This window comes from Pan troglodytes, chromosome X, assembly GCF_028858775.2.
Source record: "Pan troglodytes isolate AG18354 chromosome X, NHGRI_mPanTro3-v2.0_pri, whole genome shotgun sequence".
NCBI classification, from domain to species: domain Eukaryota; kingdom Metazoa; phylum Chordata; class Mammalia; order Primates; family Hominidae; genus Pan; species Pan troglodytes.
Window position 1 is genome coordinate 94505632 of NC_072421.2, and position 22904 is coordinate 94528535.

At 34.7% G+C, this 22904-nt stretch overlaps 1 protein-coding gene across 5 annotated transcripts in view; it reads left to right on the top strand.

Annotated features, from left to right (window-relative positions):
• Positions 1 to 22904, top strand: part of DIAPH2 (diaphanous related formin 2) — a 922276-nt gene that overhangs the window by 206094 nt on the left and 693278 nt on the right. For all 5 annotated transcript variants that reach the window (XM_054677168.2, XM_054677165.2, XM_054677169.2 and 2 more), the window contains 2 exons: positions 20753 to 20827; positions 20908 to 20977. In XM_054677168.2, coding sequence (XP_054533143.1) covers positions 20753 to 20827; positions 20908 to 20977 — 145 coding nt within the window. The remainder of the gene's footprint in view (positions 1 to 20752; positions 20828 to 20907; positions 20978 to 22904) is intronic.

Genomic DNA, 22904 nt, shown 5'->3' on the forward strand with positions numbered 1-22904 from the left:
CTAAGGTTTCCCAGCACATGACAAAAACAGCAAATATTGCTTTGAAGAATAGTATCACAGAATTGTGATTGCCTAGAATTCTTGTTAGAGTTGTTGCTGAAATTGCCTCACAGCTTTAGGGGTATTTTACCCCACGAGGAAATTGTTTTTTCTGTTTGGTTGGGATCCACTTATCTGCCAAACTCATGGCATAGTGTCTGTATTCACATCCTATGATGATCGCTTCCTCAGCCAATATTTCCAAGCCAGTGAAAACATAAAATATCTTTTCAAGTTGATACATGTGCAGTTATTTGCATTACCTCTGGAATATTTGTTTTTATTTGATGCTATCTTCCCTTTAGATTTAAACATATTTTTCTAGTGTATTTACAAATGTGCATTTTAACATAATCATAATGAAAATAGATGGATCTTGACAACAATACAAATTAGGACTAGAAAGCACTTTGTGAATTGTAGGTCTTAATAAGTATTTAAACAACCTGTATTAAACTTATTAAAAGCTTGGCAAAGCAGCCAACAGTACTTAGAAAGTTAATATAAAGGTAGGTACAGATCAATACTCTTAGAACATTTTGCAGGGGACTAACTATGTAAGATGGAATAATAAGGATACTTTTTACAATGTAGAAATGTGAACACGGCTTAAAATTGTGAGCACATCTCATAAAGCAGCATTATGTGTGGTATTACTAAAGCAGGTTTTTAAATATTGGTATTTGGAACTTCTTTGCTTTCACTTTCAAATCCATAAATCATTTTAGAATAGCACTAGTATATTTATACATAGAATACGAAATGGTAAACTCATTGCAGTTGTCAATTTTTATGCCTTTTGTTAAAATCTTGGTCAACAATTCAAATTCGTATCAAGTATATTCAGGCTCATTTGACTAAGTTGATACCATACATATTAAGTGACATGGAAATTTTAATTATATACTATTAGCTTCAAAACATAATTCTGACTTCGGCACATGCAATGATATTACCTCTTAATAGAAGCAAAGTAGATTTATGTGTCATACATTATTTTAAAAAAGAATTAGGCACAGCAAATACTCGAGTTTTTGAAGTATTATTAGGAGAAAATGCTACAGGCATTAGGATAAATAGTGGTTCTTGTGTTGGATTTATTTTATTACTATGTAAGCTCCACCAAGGCAATACATTTTCTCATTTAAATGATGTATTTTAAACTAGAAAGCCAATTTTTATATAATAATCATCTAAAATAATTAGAAACATGTAACTGGTCATATAAAGGTATGTATAATCTAGCAGCAGAATCTAGGCACACTGATTATATGGATTTCTGAGTAGAAGCCTAACTTCCCTCTTAAAACACTTATATGCATTTTCTACTTATTCAAAATTAGTCTTGGGAAGAAAATGCTTATAAATATGTCATTTGAAATATATTTATTTCAAGTTATATGAACTAATTTAACTAAAGGTCTTGGGCACATACTAGAGTTTTAATACTTCTCTCATTATTTTGAGAATATTGTAAAAGTAGTTGCAGCTTAAAATAAAAGAAGCAGATATTCTACTTCCGTAAGACAAAGGTAAAAATGCCAAGCTCCAATTAAATGAGGAAAGAAGGTGGAACTTTTCCAAAAACTTAGGACAATGTCAGGTAATGATTTGAGTATAATGTAGATCCAAGTTTCTTTGTGTGGAGTGGAGAGGGGTCGGGGGGTGTTTATCAGGTAAACAGTTCTGTCTCTCAGTAAAAGTCTCTCAATAAAAAGAGAGACATAGCTGTTACCTGATAAATGACATTGCATCTCTTTTGTGTTGTTGTTTGTTTGTTTTTCAGGAGGGTCATTCTTCCTAATTCTGAACTCATTTTATTTTGTGGTTCTTTAAATGAGGGATATTGGACAACAACAGTAGAATGAGTCCTTGATAGTTTTCCATAAAGTACAGAAGATTTCTGTGAATGTCCATTTCCTGCATTTAGCCAAAAAGTAAAAAAATCAAGGTTATGATATTTCTCCAATGACCAGGAATAATAGTACTGGAATGCAGCTTTCTAGTAATCTAACCTGCTACCAAGGTGTACTTGAGAAATGCCCCTGAGGCTCTCCCCTTGGACTGTCTATCATCTCAGCTGGACTTTTGATAGAAGTTGGATAGCTGACAACTCACAATTAAGACGCCAGCTGGCACCTGGAGTGCAAGTAGTCTGTGTAGTTGATTGAAAGAAGATCCATGTGCACTAGATAACAGTATTTGCTGTATGACCCCAGCTGTTCGACTGGTGGTAGATAATGGACAGCTAATTTGGGGAGATTTCCCACCTGGTCAGCAAAGCTGTAAGTGTATAGCCTCTCACACCAGGCAGTTTAAACCTGGAATCTTCTGTTAAGATGGAATCCATGAAGGCAGAATATAGAAGATAACATAATGTTATAGTACTTCTAAAAACTAAAACATCTTCAAATGAGACAGTTTTAGTGACCTCTTATATGAATTTGAATTTCAAGCCTTTCATATACCCGAAATCAACCTACTCCTGTTAGGTCGGTTCTGCAGCATCCAGTGTTATTGAACATATGCAGATTGACTCTATTTCTATTTTGGAGGATATTGCCTGAGTACTGAGTACTGCTACAGTTTTTTTTTTTTCTTTTATGTGGTACCATACTTCCCTTGATACCAGCTTCCAAAAGAATTTCCTGGAGATCATATCTTAAATTGGTACATTCAACATTTATTCATCAAAAACTATTGAAGATTGGAGTGCTGTAGTTAAACACATTTTTAAAAATTGAGTTATAAATTTCCATATGTGAATTAATATCTGTCAAAGAATATCTTGAAGTGGATCCAGCACTAAAACTATATTAAGTATTAATGAATTTTTCTTCGATATAGAGAATGCTTAAGAATTTTATAGTGCCTTTGAGGTTCGCATTATGAGCATTTATTAAGATGGTATAATACTTTAAGTGTAAGTGGTGTGGGACATCAAGCTGGGGGTATTCTCTGACCTTGTGATATGCTTTGGATCTTCAAAAACTTTTCTGTCAGTTTATGTGCTTGATGAGCAATGATGTTGCTTTCTCCTGGGAAGGAGATGGGTTATTATGTGGGTTTATCATTAATTTTGGTTTCTGTTACCATTTTTGTATTGTTTGTAATGATTTACCTGTTGAAATCATGTGTCTTAATTTGCTGATGACCATAGTTTGATTCAAGTATTCACCTTATTGCATTTCACAATGTGCTTAGAAAGTTGGAATGATAAAAGTTAAGAATAAATCGCTATAGAGGAGTTCATTTGGGGAGCAGGAAAAAATTGCATATACAGATTAGTTTTTCTTAATTTTTTTTTTTTTTTTTTTTTTTTTTTTTTTTTAGTTTATTTGTTTGTTTTGAGATGGAGTCTGGCTCTGTTGCCCAGGCTGGAGTGTAGTGGCGCAATCTCGGCTCACTGCAACCTCTGCCTCCTGGGTTCAAGCGATTCTCCTGCCTCAGCCTTCCGAGTAGATGGGATTACTGGCGTGCGCCACCACACCTGGCTAATTTTTTTCTATTTTTCGTAGAGATGGGGTTTCCCCGTGTTGGCCAGGCTGTTCTCAAACTCCCAACCTCAGGTAATCCACCTGCCTCGGCCTCCCAAAATACGGGGACTACAAGCGTGAGCCACTATGCCTGGTCCAGACTGGTTTTTAAAATACGTGACTGGAAAGTTCTGAATCATATTGTTATAAAGGATATTAGATAAATGTGAATTATCAAATAGCACTGTGGAGATTACAAGCATTGTGCTGGACACATACTGCAGAGGTCTATATAAGCATGATATTGGGCTTATTAATCTGTGAACTCACAGCTGATTTGGAATCACATAATAATGTTCCACTATTTAAAATAATAATCCTTAGTATATTCTTTGTCTTAGAAAACTCATCCATGAATTCAGGATCTTGGCTCTGATCCCTGTGTGTATGATTTAGCATCTTTGATACTCCTCGTATGTCACATTTGCTCATTTTTTCACTTGTGATATCTAAATGGCTTTTATATTTCCATTGGCAATACTCTAGCTCAGGCCTCACTCCATTTGGAGACAAAAATTGATAGAGGAAGTGATTGGTCTGGCAAAACATAGTTACTGGGTTTATTGAAAATTCAGTATAACCAAAGTGAATAAGGTAAAGTGCAAAAGGATAATGACGTCAAGGAAGTTAGTAGGAAGCAACCCCAAAATGGCTGACCAATGTCTTTCATGTTGAGTATGGAAGCAAGGAAGGGTTACCAAGGACTGTTATTCCCAAATGAAAGGCGAGTGGCTTTATTTTTTCAAACTGATTCCTAATATTTGTGAAGTATTTTGTGTCAGACCAAATATCAACTAATAGTTACTACATTTTTTGAAGTGGGTATTTACAGGTATATCATTGACATGTCTACAGCCAATAGTCATAAATTGTAATATGATAGGGCTCAGTATTTTATCTATTGGTACATGGAAAACAGAAAGAAAGTATATTTTTTGGACATCTCTGATGTTTTTATTATCTAAAGTATCCTGTGCCTTGATGATGCAACCCAAAATTAATAATTAAAAAGATGAAAACCACCTCATTGGTATTGTTTTTACTTCTACATATAACCATTGGTGATATTTTTAATATATTAACTTTTATCCAATATTTGTTCATGAAAGGAAAATAAAATCTTGTAACCTCTAATTAATGATTTTTATGTTGTTGATAATATAGTTTAATGAGAGGTATATAAGAATTGAGAAGTGCTGGATTCTATTGTTTTACTATTAGGAAGCTCTGTATTCTAAGACAAGTCACTAACCTTCTTTAGTTTCTTCCTCTACAAAACGGAGTAACTTATTTTATTTCACAACCAGAAAAGCTACTCTTATTGGTGTGAGTTCTTTCATGGAGGTTTGTTTGTAAATGAAGAAAAATCCATGTTTTTAATTAAAATTATTTGTTTGTTTTGGCTTTTAACTATTCCAATTAAAAAGAGAGTCTTTGTTATTTTGAATAAGGCCAAAGTTATTTCAGCAATTAAGACATGCTTTCTTTACAAAGCATTTATATGTTTGAAAAGATATAGCAAGGATAAATGCATATCTTTTAGGTGTAGCTATATTTCTAGAGTTTTCTGAAAATAGGTACAAGTCAGGTTGACAATAACAGAAGGCTGATATCTCTTAGGGACTTTATACTGCATTTAGTCCTACAAATGCTTTGTTTGTATGTCATGTATATATTTGTTATTTTTGTGTTGTTATTGCTTTAGATGGTTTATTTCACTATAATATAAGAAAAATAATAGCAGATTTGGCTTATTTTGTCTTGGATAAAAGCCTTAACAAGTTGTTTAGTGGGGGATTATTAAGGATTTTGAATATTCGTTGTATTTATGTTGGTCAAAGGATACAAAATTTCATTTAAACAGAAGGTGTAAGTTCAAGAGATTATCGTACATCATGGCGACTGTAGTTAATGATGGCCATCGTACATCATGGCGACTGTAGTTAATACCAATATATTGTATACTTGAAAATTGCTAAGAGAAGAAATTTTTAAAAGATTATTTTTAAAATTTCAATAGTTTTGGGGGTACAGGTGGCTTTTGGTTACATGGATGAGTTCTATAGTGTTGAATTCTGAGATTTTAGTGCAGACATCACCCAAGCAGTGTACATTCATTGTACCCAATATGTAGTCTTTTATCTCTCACCCACCTCCCAACATCCGCCCACTTACTTTGAGTAATGATGGTATTTTGATGGAAATTGCAATGAATTTATAGATAGCTTTTTTTTTCAAACAGGTCTTAGTTTATTCCAAGTTTTACAAAGTCAAAGTTGCATAAGTCTTACAAAGTCAAAGTTGCATAAGTCTTACAAAATTAAAGTTGCAAAGTGAATAGTGAAGCAAATCAAGAAGATTTTTTTAGATCATATAAGAAAAGGTAATAATCAAAAAGTAAAACCCAGTTGCTGAATTTAGGTTAGTTAATATAAGGCATGATTATGTAAAACTGACTGTAAAATTGAGATCCAGTTTTTAAAAATCCAAGTTATTTGTAGGCAAATGTTAAACAATTAAAAAAATTTTTTTTCAATTTTTTTAAATTTTATTTTATTATTATTACACTTTAAGTTTTAGGGTACATGTGCACAATGTGCAGGTTAGTTACATATGTATACATGTGCCATGCTGGTGTGCTGCACCCATTAACTCGTCATTTAGCATTAGGTATATCTCCTAAAGCTATCCCTCCCCCCTCCCCCCACCCCACAACAGTCCCCAGAGTGTGATGTTCCCCTTCCTGTGTCCATGTGTTCTCATTGTTCAATTCCCACCTATGAGTGAGAATATGCGGTGTTTGGTTTTTTGTTCTTGTGATAGTTTACTGAGAATGATGATTTCCAATTTAATCCATGTCCCTACAAAGGACATGAACTCATCATTTTTTATAGCTGCGTAGTATTCCATGGTGTATGTGCCACATTTTCTTAATCCAGTCTATCATTGATGGACATTTGGGTTGGTTCCAAGTCTTTGCTATTGTGAATAGTGCCGCAATAAACATACGTGTGCATGTGTCTTTATAGCAGCATGATTTATAGTCCTTTGGGTATATACCCAGTAATGGGATGGCTGGGTCAAATGGTATTTCTAGTTCTAGATCCCTGAGGAATCGCCACACTGACTTCCACAATGGTTGAACCAGTTTACAGTCCCACCAACAGTGTAAAAGTGTTCCTATTTCTCCACATCCTCTCCAGCACCTGTTGTTTCCTGACTTTGTAATGATTGCCATTCTAACTGGTGTGAGATGGTATCTCATTGTGGTTTTGATTTGCATTTCTCTGATGGCCAGTGATGATGAGCATTTTTTCATGTGTCTTTTGGCTGCATAAATGTCTTCTTTTGAGAAGAGTCTGTTCATGTCCTTCGCCCACTTTTTGATGGGGTTGTTTGCTTTTTTCTTGTAAATTTGTTGGAGTTCATTGTAGATTCTGGATATTAGCCCTTTGTCAGATGAGTAGGTTGCGAAAATTTTCTCCCATTTTGTAGGTTGCCTGTTCACTCTGATGGTAGTTCTTTTGCTGTGCAGAAGCTCTTTAGTTTAATTAGATCCCATTTGTCAATTTTGGCTTTTGTTGCCATTGCTTTTGGTGTTTTAGACATGAAGTCCTTGCCCATGCCTATGTCCTGAATGGTAATGCCTAGGTTTTCTTCTAGGGTTTTTATGGTTTTAGGTCTAACATTTAAGTCTTTAATCCATCTTGAATTAATTTTTGTATAAGGTGTAAGGAAGGGATCCAGTTTCAGCTTTCTACATATGGCTAACCAGTTTTCCCAGCACCATTTATTAAATAGGGAATCCTTTCCCCATTGCTTGTTTTTCTCAGGTTTGTCAAAGATCAGATAGTTGTAGATATGCGGCATTATTTCCGAGGGCTCTGTTCTGTTCCATTGATCTATATCTCTGTTTTGGTACCAGTACCATGCTCTTTTGGTTACTGTAGGCTTGTAGTATAGTTTGAAGTCAGGTAGCGTGATGCCTCCAGCTTTGTTCTTTTGGCTTAGGATTGACTTGGCGATGCGGGCTCTTTTTTGGTTCCATATGAACTTTAAAGTAGTTTTTTCCAATCCTGTGAAGAAAGTCATTGGTAGCTTGATGGGGATGGCATTGAATCTATAAATTACCTTGGGCAGTATGGCCATTTTCACGATACTGATTCTTCCTACCCATGAGCATGGAATGTTCTTCCATTTGTTTGTATCCTCTTTTATTTCATTGAGCAGTGGTTTGTAGTTCTCCTTGAAGAGGTCCTTCACATCCCTTCTAAGTTGGATTCCTAGGTATTTTCTTCTCTTTGAGGCAATTGTGAATGGGAGTTCACTCATGATTTGGCTCTCTGTTCGTCTGTTTTTGGTGTATAAAAATGCTTGTGATTTTTGTACATTGATTTTGTATCCTGAGACTTTACTGAAGTTGCTTATCAGCTTAAGGAGATTTTGGGCTGAGACAATGGGGTTTTCTAGATGTACAATCATGTCGTCTGCAAACAGGGACAATTTGATTTCCTCTTTTCCTAATTGAATACCCTTTATTTCCTTCTCCTGCCTAATTGCCCTGGCCAGAACTTCCAACACTATGTTGAATAGGAGTGGTGAGAGAGGGCATCCCTGTCTTGTGCCAGTTTTCAAAGGGAATGCTTCCAGTTTTTGCCCATTCAGTATGATATTGGCTGTGGGTTTGTCATAGATAGCTCTTATTGTTTTGAGATAAGTCCCATCAGTACCTAATTTATTGAGAGTTTTTAGCATGAAGTGTTGTTGAATTTTGTCAAAGGCCTTTTCTGCATCTATTGAGATAATCATGTGGTTTTTGTCTTTGGTTCTGTTTATATGCTCGATTACATTTATTGATTTGCGTATATTGAACCAGCCTGTTTGGCAGCATGGTCATTTTCACAATATTGGTTCTACCCTTCCATGAGCATGGGATGTGGTTCCATGTGTTTGTGTCATCTGTGATTTCTTTCATCAGTGTTTCGTAGTTTTCCTTATAGAGATATTTTGCCTCCTTGGTTAAGTATATTCCTGAGTGCTTTTTTGTTTGTTTATTTGTTTTTGTTTTGCAGCTGTTGTAAAGAGGGTCGAGTTCTTCATTTGACTGTCTGCTTGGTGCCACTGATTTGTGTACATTGATTTTGTAACCTGAGACTTTACTGAATTCATTTATCAGATCTAGGAGCCTTTTGGATGAGTCTTTAGGGTTTTCTTGGTATACAGTCATATCATCAGCAAACAGTAACAGTTTGATTTCCTCTTTTCCAATTTGGATGCTCTTTCTTTCTTTCTCTTGCCTGATTGCTCTGGCTGGGGCTTCCAGTACTACGTTAAATAGAAATGGTGAAAGTAGGCATCCTTGTCTTGTTGCTTTCAACTTTTACCCATTCAGTATGATGTTGGCTTTGGGTTGGTCATATATGGCTTTTATTACTTTGAGGGAAGTCCCTTCTGTGCCTCGGTTCTTGAGGATTTTTATCATAAAGGGATGGTGGATTTTATCAAATGCTCTTTCTGCATCTATTGAGATGATCATATGGTTTTTGTTTTTAATTCTGTTTATGTGATTTATCACATCTATTGACTTGCTTATGCTAAACTATTCTTGCTAAACTATTCATCCCTGGGATGAAACCCACTTGATCACGATATATTATGTTTTTGATATGCTGTTGGATTCAGTTAGCTAGTATTTTGTTGGGGATTTTTGCATCAATGTTCACCAGGGATATTGGTCTGCAGTTTTCTTTTTTGTTACGTCCTTTCCTAGTTTTGGTATTACGGTGATACTGGCTTCATAGAAAGATTCAGAGAGGATTCCCTCTTTCTCTTTTGGAATAGTTTCAGAAGGATTGGTAAAAAATTTTTCTTTGAATATCTGGTAGAATTCAGTTGTGAGTCCATCTGGTCCTGGAGTTTTTCTTGTTGACAATTTTTTTTTATTACTGATTCTATTTCCTTGCTTGTTACTGGTCTGTTCAGAGTTTGTGTTTATTCCTGATTTAATCTAGGAGGGCTGTATGTTTCCAGGAATTTATCCATTTCCTCTAGATTTTCTAGTTTTTGTGTGTAAAGGTCTTCATAGTAGTCTTGAATGATCTTTTGTATTTCTGTGGTATCAGTTATAATGTCTCCAGTTTCATTTCTAATTGAGGTTATTTGCATCTTCTCTCTTCTTTCTTTGATTAATCTCGCTAATAGTCTATCAATTTTATCTTTTCAAAGAACCAGCTTTTTGTTTTTTTTATCTTTTGTATTTTTTTTTTTGTTGTTTGAATTTCATTTAGTTCTGCTCTGATCTCTGCTATTTCTTTTCTTCTTCTAGCTTTGGGTTTTGTTTGTTCTTTTCTTTTCTTTCTGTTTTTTGTTTTTTTTTTTTTTTTTTGAGACAAGGGCACCCAGGCTGGAGTACAGTGGTTCAATCTCGGCTCAGTGCTGCAACCTCCACCTCCCAGGTTTAAGCGATTCTAGTGCCTCAGCCTCCCAAGTAGCTGGGACTACAGGCATGCACCACCATGCCCAACTAATTTTTGTATTTTTAGTAGAGACAGGGTTTCACCATGTTGGCCAGGCTGGTCTCGAACTCCTGGCCTCAAGTGATCTGCCCGCCTTGGCCTCCGAAAGTTCTGGGATTACAGGTGTGAGCTACTGCGCCCGGCCTTTGTTTGTTCTTGTTTCTCTAGTTACTTGAGGTGTGACATTAGGTTGTCAATTTGTGCTCTTTCAGACTTTTTGATATAGACATTTAGCACTGTAAACTTTCCTCTTAGCACTGCTTTTGCCATATAACAGAGGTTTTGATAACGTGTGTCACTAGTACCATTCTTTTCAAATAAGTTTTAAATTTCCATCTTAGTTTCATTGTTAACCCAAAAATCATTCAAAACCAGACTAATTTCCATGTATTTGCATAGCTTTGAGCGTTCCTTTTGCAGTTGATTTCCAGTTTTATTCCATTGTGTTCTGAGAAGATGCTTGATCTGATTTTGAGTTTCTTAAATTTATTGAAACTTGTTTTGTGGTCTATCAGATGGTCTGTCTTGGAGAATATTCCATGTGCTGATGCGAAGAATGTATATTATGCAGTTGTTGGGAAGAATGTTCTGTAGATTTCTGTTAAGTACATTTGTTCTAGGATACAGTTTATGTCTATTGTTTCTTTGTTGACTTTCTGTCTTGATGGTCTGTCTCGTGCTGTCAGTGGAATATTGAACTCTCCCACTCACTATGTTGCTGTCTATTTCATTTCTTAGGTCTAGTAGTAATTGTTTTATAAATCTGGGAGCTCCAGTGTTAGGTGCATATAAATGCAGGATTGTAGTATCTTCTTGTTGGTCCTGAGAGAGGAGATTTTTAAGTGTTCTCATAACAAATAAAATCAAGTATGTGAGGTAATTCCTACGTTAATTACTTTGATTTACCCATTTCACAGTGTATGCATGTGTCAAAACATCATGTTGTACAGTATAAATATATACCGTTTTTATTTGTCACTAAAAATAAATATAAATTTAAAAAAACACATATTTAACCATGGTTAAGAATGTATGTATGTGCACACTGAAGAACATATAATCTCCACGGTATCTTTCTTAGTGTTAGGAGGAATGGATTTTAAAATATTATATAAAAACAAGAAAAGACTAAAGCAGTACCTATTACAGATAACATTCTGAGGAAAAAGAACATTTGGACTTGCTAAAATGTTTTTGACATCTACATTGAGGACCCAAGAAAATGATTTTCTTTTTAGGTTTGGTTTCAGTTATCTTGTGCTAAAAATGTCTGTGAACATTAAATTTCTTTGATCTTTGTCTACGTAGCTATCACACTCTGTAATAAGTCTTTAATTATATGTTTTTGGCACTGCACCTGGTAGGTGAGAAGGACTGTTGCATTTCTGTTGTTCACTCATCAAATAGCAATTACCCTTCAACTCTCCTTACCCCTGTTACTGTGAAAAAAAAAAAAAAATTCACCAATTTCTCTGCTGCCCACTAGAATCAGATAGTATAACATACAAACTGGTTTAGGAGAAAAGAATATTTACAGGTGGTATATGCTAATGCCTCTATGTTTCTTCATTGCATTCAAATAACTTCTTACTTTATTCATGACATTAACTTGGTATGAGCTCTGTTTCATTTGCAGGGCTTATAGATTGGGCATGTGATTTTTTGGAATACGTTTACTTTAACAAAATTCCACAAAACTAAATGAAATTGGACATCCTGTGGTGTGCATGATAGAATTTTAACTATATTACTTATCTTAGGAAAATAAACCAATACATTTTTCTTGTGGAAGTTAACATTTTATTATAAGTTTGACTGGTTATGTTACTAAGAAGGCATCTTTAATAAGTGTCCTAACATAATTATATCTACTATTTCAAACATCTGAAGAAGATAGAAAATGTGAGTAGCTTTTACTTGAATATTTGGAATACTCTTTCCCTTCGCTTCCCTTATTGACCGTAGATTGAAGAGTCTATTTTCATTGTCATTCAAATTTTTTGGTAATTTTTCCCTCATCATTACTTTGGAACAAGACCTTCTCTTATACTTTTCTAACAATAATGTTTAAAGGAAGGTGGGGAGGAAAATATTCTTGATTGTTAGCCTGTTAGGCATTCAGATAGATTTGGGCATAAGCCATTTCTTAGACTATCTCCGAAGTAACTTAGACAGCTTATGAAATTGATTTTAATAAATAAGGAACTTTTATCCTTTTAGAGAGTGTTTACTTATACTGTTGCCCTCAAGAGATTTTTATATGTAACTAGAGCATTTAAAATTATTTTGTAAATATGTAAGAGGAATTTGTCTTTATGCAATATAAACAGCTAGAAAGAATGCACATTTCCTACTTTGTAAGGAACTCCTAAAAATGGATGAGAGGCATGAAACATAGTAGGATTTTTGCAGTAAGACTGATAGAATAAACGCAGCCAGAGAGAAAGATGGAATGTCTTCTTTGGTGTTTCTAAGGCAATTGTAATCTATCACAACATTGAAGTCAAAACCACTCAGAGGTAGAACTGGTAAACTGATGCATTCAAACTTTCTATGAGTCACATGAAATAAATGATCAGTGACTGTCAGGCTTCGAAGGTTTATGCACAAATGTCTGAAAATGGTAGTGTTACGTCAAATAGATATTTTATAATTGGTCAGAGATATCTCATGGATTAATCTACTATGATGAATAGTTTCCAAGGACATTCAAATGCCCAAAGCTATTGTGTTTGCTTTCATGTAGAGAAACCTGAGTGGACGTATATGTTTTTATGGATCTAAGACCAAGTCAGTTGTAGTGTACACAAATCTACGTATATATCATACATGTTTATATATTTTTTAGTGGGTATATATATTGACAGTGAAACTGTCTATGATGTTTATTTAGCCGAACAAATTTTCCTTTTAAGATGCGGAAAATACTAAGGTTTTCTTGGTTACTGTTTATGCAGATTTGATCCATGGACTGAATACGTGATACTGTTTATGTTGGGCTACATACTGGTTTTAATCACATGGAACTCTTTCTTTCCTTAAGTGTATACAACTAAAATTTGGTTTTAGTTGCATTAAAAAACATTACAGTAGCAATATTGGTGTTTAAGTGAGATGTTTTCCTATTTAAAAAAAACCAAACCAAAACCCACCACTCAAGATAACATTTAAAGTCTCCTCAACCCTTTGAATTAGTTGTTTCACATGTTATAATTTTACCAAATTTCTGAATTCCCCCAAGAAACCCTGAACTATCATTCATTTTATTTGATGTTCCAGTGATTCAGGTTGTAGTTTGAGATTACACATGGGAATAGAACACCATTAGAGGGAAATAAAATCCTTTGTACAGAACACATAACCCTCTATACTAGCCTTTAGCACTGCACAAACAGTGATAAAGGGATGACATGACTAATATTGGACTCCTTCACATGAGACCAATTGCCTTTACAGCTTATGGGATTCAGTATAGAAGTTTCTAATTTTAGCTTTAACTGTTTTGAAGGAGATGTTAATTTGGATAATCTAATCATTGATGGACATGCAGTCACTATTTTCTATTATACCTTCATTGTATATAGCATACTGAACTCATCTGTTCATTACATCTTTGGTTTTACATTATATTTAAGTGAAATGTAACTAAATAATTGAGAGTCTGAATCTCAAATTTATGGGAGAAAGGTTGAGGTTTTGGGAAACTGTGAAATGTTGTCCTTTACAAGAATCTATGAGGGAGCACAATCTTATTCCCTCCTTCAATAGGTACATTTATAGAAAATTTTCCTCGTTTTGCTTTGCCCTGAAGAGCTAGAGAGGGGAGAATCTTGCTTTCTCTTAGATTTAGGGTTAATTGAATCTTCTGATACCTTCATTAAATGTAAGATTTTCTTTCCTTTGATCATGCTGATCAGTATAAGTGGGTCCTTTAAAAATAATGACCTTAGAAGTTCTAAAGGCTTGAGATAGGTTTCTGTTTTAAAACTTCAATATATTTTTGATATAATTCTGTCAGGATTATACATGAACTAAAAATTCTCTCCCCCTCACCATTATAATTTCCATATCTATTCTGATGTGAATTGGCCAGCACTAAATACAATTAGAATTAAGTATACACAAAATTGGATAGTGACCAGTTAAAACACATGAGGTTGGCTGGGCGCGGTGGCTCACGCCTGTAATCCCAGCGCTTTGGGAGGCCGAAGCAGGCGGATCATGAGGTCAGGAGATCGAGACCATCCTGGCTAACACGATGAAACCCCATCTCCACTAAAAATACAAAAAATTAGCCGGGTGTGGCGGCAGGCGCCTGTAGTCCCAGCTACTCGGGAGGCTGAGGCAGGAGAATGGCGTGAACCCGGGAGGCGGAGCTTGCAGTCAGCCGAGATGGTGCCACTGCACTCCAGCCTGGGAGGCAGCGAGACTCCGTCTCAAAAAAAAAAAAAAGAGGTAATATGAGTACCAAATATTTAAATTATAAAGTCTGGCCTCAAACTCTTGGGCTCAAATGATGCCCCTGTTTCAGCCTCCCGAATAGCTGAGATGACAGGCATGACACTGTGCCCCAGTCTTATTTTTAAACAAGTCAATAGAGTAAGTTTAGTATAATTTTAGTCATCTGCATGTTTTATAAAAATTAATATAGTTTTCATTAAGTGATTAAAAGTTGTGTTAATACTGTGGAAAAGGATTCTTTAATTTATGCCTAAAATTCATACTGCATTTTGGACTAGAAGATTCAAACAACATTCAGATTTTTGGTTTTTAACATTTTCCAAAAATTTCTTAATGGCTTTATTGTGATGTTTTATATACATTATTTCATTTAATAGTCACAAAGACTTCATGGGGTATAGGTAGTATTCTCATCCCTATTTTGAAAATGCAAAAACAAGCTTAGAAAATTTATGTATATTATCAAAAGTAACACAACTAGAATATGTAGAGATGAGATTAGAACCTAGATCTGTTTTCCTCTAAAGCTTATGCATTTAGCCATGCAGCTATGTGGCCCCACAGCATAATCCAATGATGGATGATGGAATATTTTCTTTATTTTTGGGTGAACTTGGAAAAAAGTCTTTAATTTTTAGCTTTTTGAGCAGCGTAACAGATATTAGCCTCCCTGATAGATACAGCCAAACCTTTTTTACATAGGGTTGGAAGATGCTGTCTCACTGTGATTCAGACCTCTTGTTCCCAATATAAGCTTCCTGGCTTCCTTTTTAGTCTCCAGATATAATCTTGGCTGCTGGTTCACTCAAACATTAATCTTCCTGACTGGTCTATTGTTTTTGTTTGGGTGGTTCATTTGTTCCACTTGGTCTCCTGACATGTGACCACAAATGTCAACTTGGATGTGTAGCATGTTAAGACAGTTCTTTAACTTAGGTAACTTATAACACAAAATCACCAATATGTTAATACCTTAAAAAGTGAGATCGTGGACTTACATAGCCCATCAAAAAAGAAATAGTATAAGCTACATTTTGGCCCTATTCTTTCTGATAAACTACCTTACCTAAATGTTGACTGAAAATTTTAGCTGAAGTCTCCAATTATCTGTCCTTAACAGTATTTTGTAGATTTCTTATGATGCTCAGGACTTTAAAAAACAATAAAAACACGGATCGAAAAGTACTTATCCTATTTAAATAAATGAACTAAGCTGTTAAATAATGAAACGTATGTTTGTCTGTCTAGGCATAGATATGTAGATATAAACCGTTCTGTAACACCACTAATTCTTCTTAAGCAAGGTATTAGAGCTATTAGCTAGATGTTATAGAAAATTGTGTACCAGTCCTCTTTTAGTAATTTCTAAGGATGTGGTTGAAATAAGCATGCGCTTAGGAGTCAGATATGGATTTGAGGCCTAGAACTGCTACTTACTTGTTGAGTGATGTTTGGGAAGTCACTTAACTACTTTGCTTCTCAGTTTCTTTACCTAGAAACAATTTTCAGAATGGCTAAACTTAAAAAGACTGACAAGGATTTGGGGCAATTAGAACTGTGATGTTTTGCTGAAGGAGTGCCAAATAGCCACTTTGGAAAGCAGTTTTTAAACCATTAAACATCTACTTACCATAAGACCCAGCTGTTCCACTCCTAGATATTTTTTTAACAGAAATGAAAGCATGCTTACACAGATAACTTACATGTCAATGTTTGTATCAGCTCTATTCATAATCATCAAAACCTGGAGACAACTGAAATACTCATCAAATAATTAATAGATAAACAAATTGTGGTATATTCATACAGTAACAAGGAATGGAATACTAATACATGCAACGAAATGGTTGAATATCATAGTATTCATGCTAAGTAAAAGCCAAACACAAAATTTGAAAACTGTACAATTCGTTTATAATTATATTCTGGCAAGCACAAAACTATAGGGACCCAAATCAGATAAGTAGTTGCCAGGATGCTGGGAGTAGGGAAAAGGGATTGACTGCAAAGGGGAATAAGGGAATATTTTAGGGTGATGAAAACGTTTTATATCTTATTTGTATTGGTGGTTACATGACTATACATTTGTTAAAATGATAAATTTTACTATATATAAATCATACCTCAATAAAAAGGAAAGAAAAAATAACTCATGTTTGGGTTGGTTATGAAAATTATTAAGAGTAATTTTCCTCCGTTTTTCCTTCTGTTTGGTTCTTCATTATTCTCTGCCTGTTCTATGTCCCTCATAAATGTAAGGTCCATGAGAAATGTCAGTTTCTTATTTCAGGGTTGAGATAGTACAGAAAAATTTATGTCTTTGTCTGTAATCTCTGAGTAAGATTTTAAATCAGGTCATCAACTGTATTCTTATCATTCTAGATGTTCCAGTTAGTACTAAATAATTCAGAGCTGGAATTTGCATACTCCATGAAATATACCAAATATATCTGTTTCAACTGGATTCCTTTTTTTTGTTTGTTTGTTTTTTTTGAGACCGAGTCTTGCTCTGTGGCCCAGGCTGGAGTGCAGTGGCACGATTTCAGCTCACTGCAACCTCCGTCTCCTGGGTTCACGCCATTCTCCTGCCTCAGCCTCTCCAAGCAGCTGGGACTACAGGCGCCCGCCACCACGCCCAGCTAATTTTTGGTATTTTTAGTAGAGTCAGGGTTTCACCGTGTTAGCCAGGATGGTCTCGATCTCCTGACCTCGTGATCCGCCGGCCTTGGCCTCCCAAAGTGCTGGGATTACAGGCGTGAGCCACCGCTCCCGGCCCTCAACTGGATTCCTGATCTGTGTCCTGCGGCACTGGGAGGGCACAGTATGGTTGGGAGGGCATGTAAAGCAGCCTTGAGTTCTGAGCCTGAGTCTTGCCTGAGAAAGGCTTCCCCTGCTTCTCAGCAATCCATTGTTCCATGCCAGTGGTTCTCAAACTTGAGCAAGCATCAGATTCACCAGGAGAATTAGTTAAAACATACATTTCTATCTTCCTCCCAGCTACTGATTCAGTAGGTCTGAGGTAGAGCACAAGCATTTTGATTTCTAACAAGTTCCCAGATGATGTCAATGCTGCTGATTTGGAGTGCACACTTTGAGAACCCTTGATTTATGCTTACTTCTAGTGTTTCAATGTCAGAATTTCTGCCCACATGCTCACATACAGGAGCCAACATTTTGTTTTTAAACTGCCTCCTCATTTCATGACCACTTTTGTATTGGCTGAAATCAGTATACTCTATGTATATGAGAAAGGGAGGCTGGGGGAGAGGGGTGGAGGAGAAAGAGAGAAAGAGAAGCAGTAAAACAGTAAGTGCTTGGCTGGAGTTCACAAAGTGTTTGATGTCTGAAAGGCAGAGAAATGGTGGTGCTGGCAAGAGAAAAAGCAAACAAAGCTATGTCTAGCCACACCTCCTTCCTTTTAACCTCTTGCGCATCGTCATCGTTCGTAATTATTTTATCCCCTTAGCAACGGGCTCATTTCAGGCTCCCATTCTCTCTACTTTAAAAGTTTTAAAGACTCTTACTAGGCCTCCTCTGCCCATTGGCCTAAAATATTCTCATTTAAGACTTTTCCCTGTCTAGCTTGTAATAATAGGTCCTGCCTCCTCACACTTAAGTTGTATGATTGTATCTTACTTTTTTTTTTAAGAAAAATAGTAATTTTCCCTGAATAAAACCAAAGTACCATAAACTGCATCATTTGAAACAGGGGATGTGTGGGCGACTGATTTCAATTGAACAAATATGAATCATGTTCTTGTGAATCATGCTTCCCTAGACCAAGAAAGAAATAACCCTAATAATTTTAATAGCAGTAGACATAAAGAGAATATAAGTAAAATTCAGAATTTTGAAAACAATTTGTGGTAAATTTAAAGAAATCATGGATTATTTCATCTTCCCAAATACCAAAGCGGATATTGAGGACTATATATAAATTTGTTCAGAATTCCTATTATGTAAAAGTTATTGCAGGGTACAGTGTGCTGTAGTGATATCTGCTGATTTTTCTCTGTGATAAATTATATATTACATATTATTTAAGTATATTATACTTAAAGCTGATGTCCCTTTATCCCTCTACCACCACCTCACTGATTATCGAGGCTTTAGAGAAAATAGCTGGTTGCACTAGATGATTACATGCCTCAATTGGATAGTAGCTTGTTGCCAATTATCATTACAGTGCCATATTGATTTTTTTTCTTGTTTCCATTACGGAAATTAAAGCAGAATTTGTTTAAAATGAGCTTCTATGTATATTGTGGATGGCGATTGGTTCTGAATGTGAGCTATTTTAAAAATATATTTTCTTCAGTGGTGTGATGTCTCTGATATTCCCTTAAAAATTTAGGTCTCTGCTTTGTTGATAAGATTTACCTTAGGTAGCTATGAAATGGATAAAGACTGGAATGGAATGGTTTAAATATAGGCAGCATAGATGTTATTATTTCACATAAGTCTATATATTGATTTATGTTTATGATGTTCTTGGGTAGTATGAGATTGCTTATTCTATTAACCATACAGCCAGTAAATTTAATTAAATTTAAATTAGCAAATACTTACTTAGTGTTGGCTCTATTTAATATAAATATTTAGTGGCTATATATGAGCTACCTTGCTAAACACTATGAAACATAGAAATATTAATAAAATGATATAACTATCTTTAGAGAATTTACATGCCAAAGGGGTAGGTAAGACATGGCAAGAATCATTATGATTATGTCAAGCAGTAAGAGATAAATATTACATGGAGATTTTGAGGAAAAGGAACTCATTGGATCGGAGGAATTACAGGGGAAAACATTAATGACTTAAAACAGCCAATTTTAGTTTTAAATAGTTGGGAGAGATGGAGTTGAGGTTACTTTCTGGGAAGAAAGAATAAATGAGCTAACATGAGGAAATGCAAGGTGGGCTCCAGCAATGATAATTTGTCTGATTTTATTGGCACATGTGCCTTAAGGCCTGAGGCTGGAAAGGTAGATTGAGGCTACATCAGAATGTTGAGCCAAATGATTTAAAATGTATTAAGTAGTCCAGGGAAAATTTTTGGACAGAAAACTTTGGTTGAGGGCAATTTAATCTGTCATTTTATAAAATGATTAAGAGAAAATAATGAAGTTGGGGAATCACCAGTTGGGAGTCTCCAGGCTTATTAAAGGAAAGATAACTAGGACTAAACTAGAATGTTAGCACAGGCATTGGAAAGGAAGAAAGGGGCCATTTGGAGGAGGCATTCTAGAAGTAGAAGTAGAAGTAGAATATTTGTGAATAATGCTCTACATTAGCAGTGTTTCAGCCTTCTGCCACACAGGAGAATTTATGTCCAGCCAATCTCCTAAACCTGCTTACTCAGCTTCTGCCACATGGGTCTCCTCACAGTTCCTGGAACATTCTAAACACACTAGCTAATGCCTCATGACCCAATTTGCCCTTAATCCTTCTACTTGGAAAGTCCTCACTTTCAGAGTTCTGCTGAAATACCTAACCTTATCAAAGAATCTTTCCTGATCACACAATGAAAAATAGCAGCCTGCCACTCCTTTCATTCTATTTTCCAAGGTTTATTTTTCTTCATTGCATCAAAGCAATTATTACATTTATTATATAGTTAGTTATTTGTTCACTGTCTCCCTATCTCTAGATAGTAAAGTCCATGAGGCTAGTTGCTTAGTTTTGTTGCTTGTTATGTATCTCTCTCACCTAGAACATGCTTGGAACTTTGTAGACACTCGACAAATATTTGTTGACTGAATAAATAGAATAAATGCAAAGGTGAAAGAAATGGGTCATCAAATAATTATGCCAGTATTTCAAGTCTGAAGAATTTAAAGGGTAGTGATGTTATTAATAAAGTATCGAAGAGTGGAAGATAAGTTGACTTAGGGGTATGGAGACAGAGGAAGATGAATTCAGCTTGTGAATTCATGCTTAAGTATGTCATGCTGGTGAAACAACCAAGGCAGTGCTGTGTAATGGGCAATCTAAAATGTGGAGAAGTCTAGGATTGAGGCAAAGATCACTGAGTCATCCTCATAGAGTCAATACTTGAAGCAGTGGGAATTGAAAAAATAATGACAAGCAATATTGAGACAGAATTATCAGATTTGAAAATTAAAATTTTATTTTGGATATTTAATGTTTTAAAATTACTAACTTACTTATACATCTAATTTTTTGTTTATTTCTTAGCTGGGTTAACAACTTTGGCCATGAAGGTCTTGGACTCTTATTGGATGAGCTGGAAAAGCTTCTGGACAAAAAACAGTAAGAATAAACACTGAAATTAAAATCACCAAAGGGAAAATGTTTCAGCACAACATAATATACATTTTTCTTTTATTTAGGCAAGAAAATATTGACAAGAAGAATCAGTATAAACTTATTCAATGCCTCAAAGCATTTATGAATAATAAGGTAAGTAGTATTTATTTCTGCCCCTGTCACAAAAGGTGGGAACTTGCCCAACACTATGAAAGTATGAAATGAACAAAATATTTTTTTATTTTTTTTTTAATTTCCAGGGTACATGTACATAGGTGAACATGTGCCATGGTGGTTTGATGCACAAATCGACCCATCAACCTAAATAATAAACCCGGCATGCATTAACTCTTTTCCCTAATCATCTTCCCCACCCCGTACCTATTTTTTACTTATGTTTCTGCTGTACTAATTAATTGTAGACTAGTTATTACAGGCTTATAAATAATAAGTGTTTATAAAGTTTTACAGTGAGGTTAAATACCATTTGAAACCATATATAAAAGATAAATTTGATGTTTAATTTTCCAAAATGTGAGCTATTGTTAGTTTTCTCGATTTTTTTTTTTTTTTATTTCTATGCTGATATTTCATTTTAACCAAAGAAGTCCTCACAGCATCCAGAGGATTTCAGGGATGATATAACTTCTGTAGATCGAAATCTTTTAAAAAATGGAGCCCTATTCCAATGTTTCTTCTATTCAAATATATTGCTTTCATATAGGGAAGATAGATAAAACAGTACTTTCCATTGTCTATGCTGCTAATTTCCTCAGGAGGGTGAGCTAGTCAATGAAACAAACAAAAAAAATGATTGGAAAAAGTGTATTTGACTCTTGTCTATAATTTAGAAATGCTGTGTCTGATTCTTATTCTGTTTATTCCTCCAATAATTTCTTTCATGTGAACAGAGGTCTTTTTGATTTTATAGTATACTAAATGTTCAGAAAACATAACAAAAAGAAAGAAATGAACAAAATAGTGAGTGCTTGTTCAGTTTACAAAAGGGTCTTTATGATGTAAATCCTTATAATATTTAAGTAATACTTACATGAAAGTTATACTTTGTTTCACAAAATATTTATTGGTGGGTTTTTGAAATCATGCAAATGAATTAGTGTTGTTCCCAATTTTGGTAATAATGCTTTTTCTTTAATGGTAGTAGGAAAATTTAAATGTCGTTTGTTGAATATGTTTCCACACAGAGAATTTCTGTTCTATTGAAAAGGAAAATTATAGGGATGGGTTGACTTATTTGCTAAGAACATTGTAAGATTGAGATTTCTCTTTCTTTTATGTTTTATTAATGTCAGCAAGTTTACATACATATAAGACATCTCTGAAAAATTGCAGGGCTTTTTATGTATATGTATAATACTAGTTGTATTATAAGGGACCCTGCGAATTTTAGACAATAATTTTTCTTCTAAAAATAGACTTTACTCAGGTTATGAAGTTACAGTATTTTTTCTATAAACTATTTTTTTTACTGTCTTAGAAATGACCTCTTCATACCTATAGATAAAATACTATTGACTAATTCACTTAATTACCTAATTCCCTTTACATAGTATTTTAATAATCTCAAAATAGATAATAGAAATAATTACAACAATAAGTAGAAGTTTGCCAAATGTAAAATATGGCTATTAATAACCAATGCAATAAGATTATATATTAATCTATAGACAGTCTCAAGCATATGGAAATACATATAAGTATTTATATATTATACATACATGTATCAGCAAAGAATGTTACTATATCAGCATATGCAATGAATGCTTGCTAGTGGACATGAGACTCCTGAATATGCTAGTTGTACTGTTTCTGGAAGTTTCTTACAGAAATATTCCCATCACTACTAGTACAGATTTTCTCAAAATCTGGGCTCTTAGTCTTTGGCTACAAAGTTAAACAGAATCTGATGCCTAACAAGGAAATAATGAGCATTGCTTCTTCACAGCTCAAGATAGATCTCTTTCTTCAATTGAGGGAAACAATGACATAATGGAAAGATAACACAGTTCTAGAATTCAGGAGATATAGTTCATGCTTTGTTCCTAATAAGTTGTGTGGC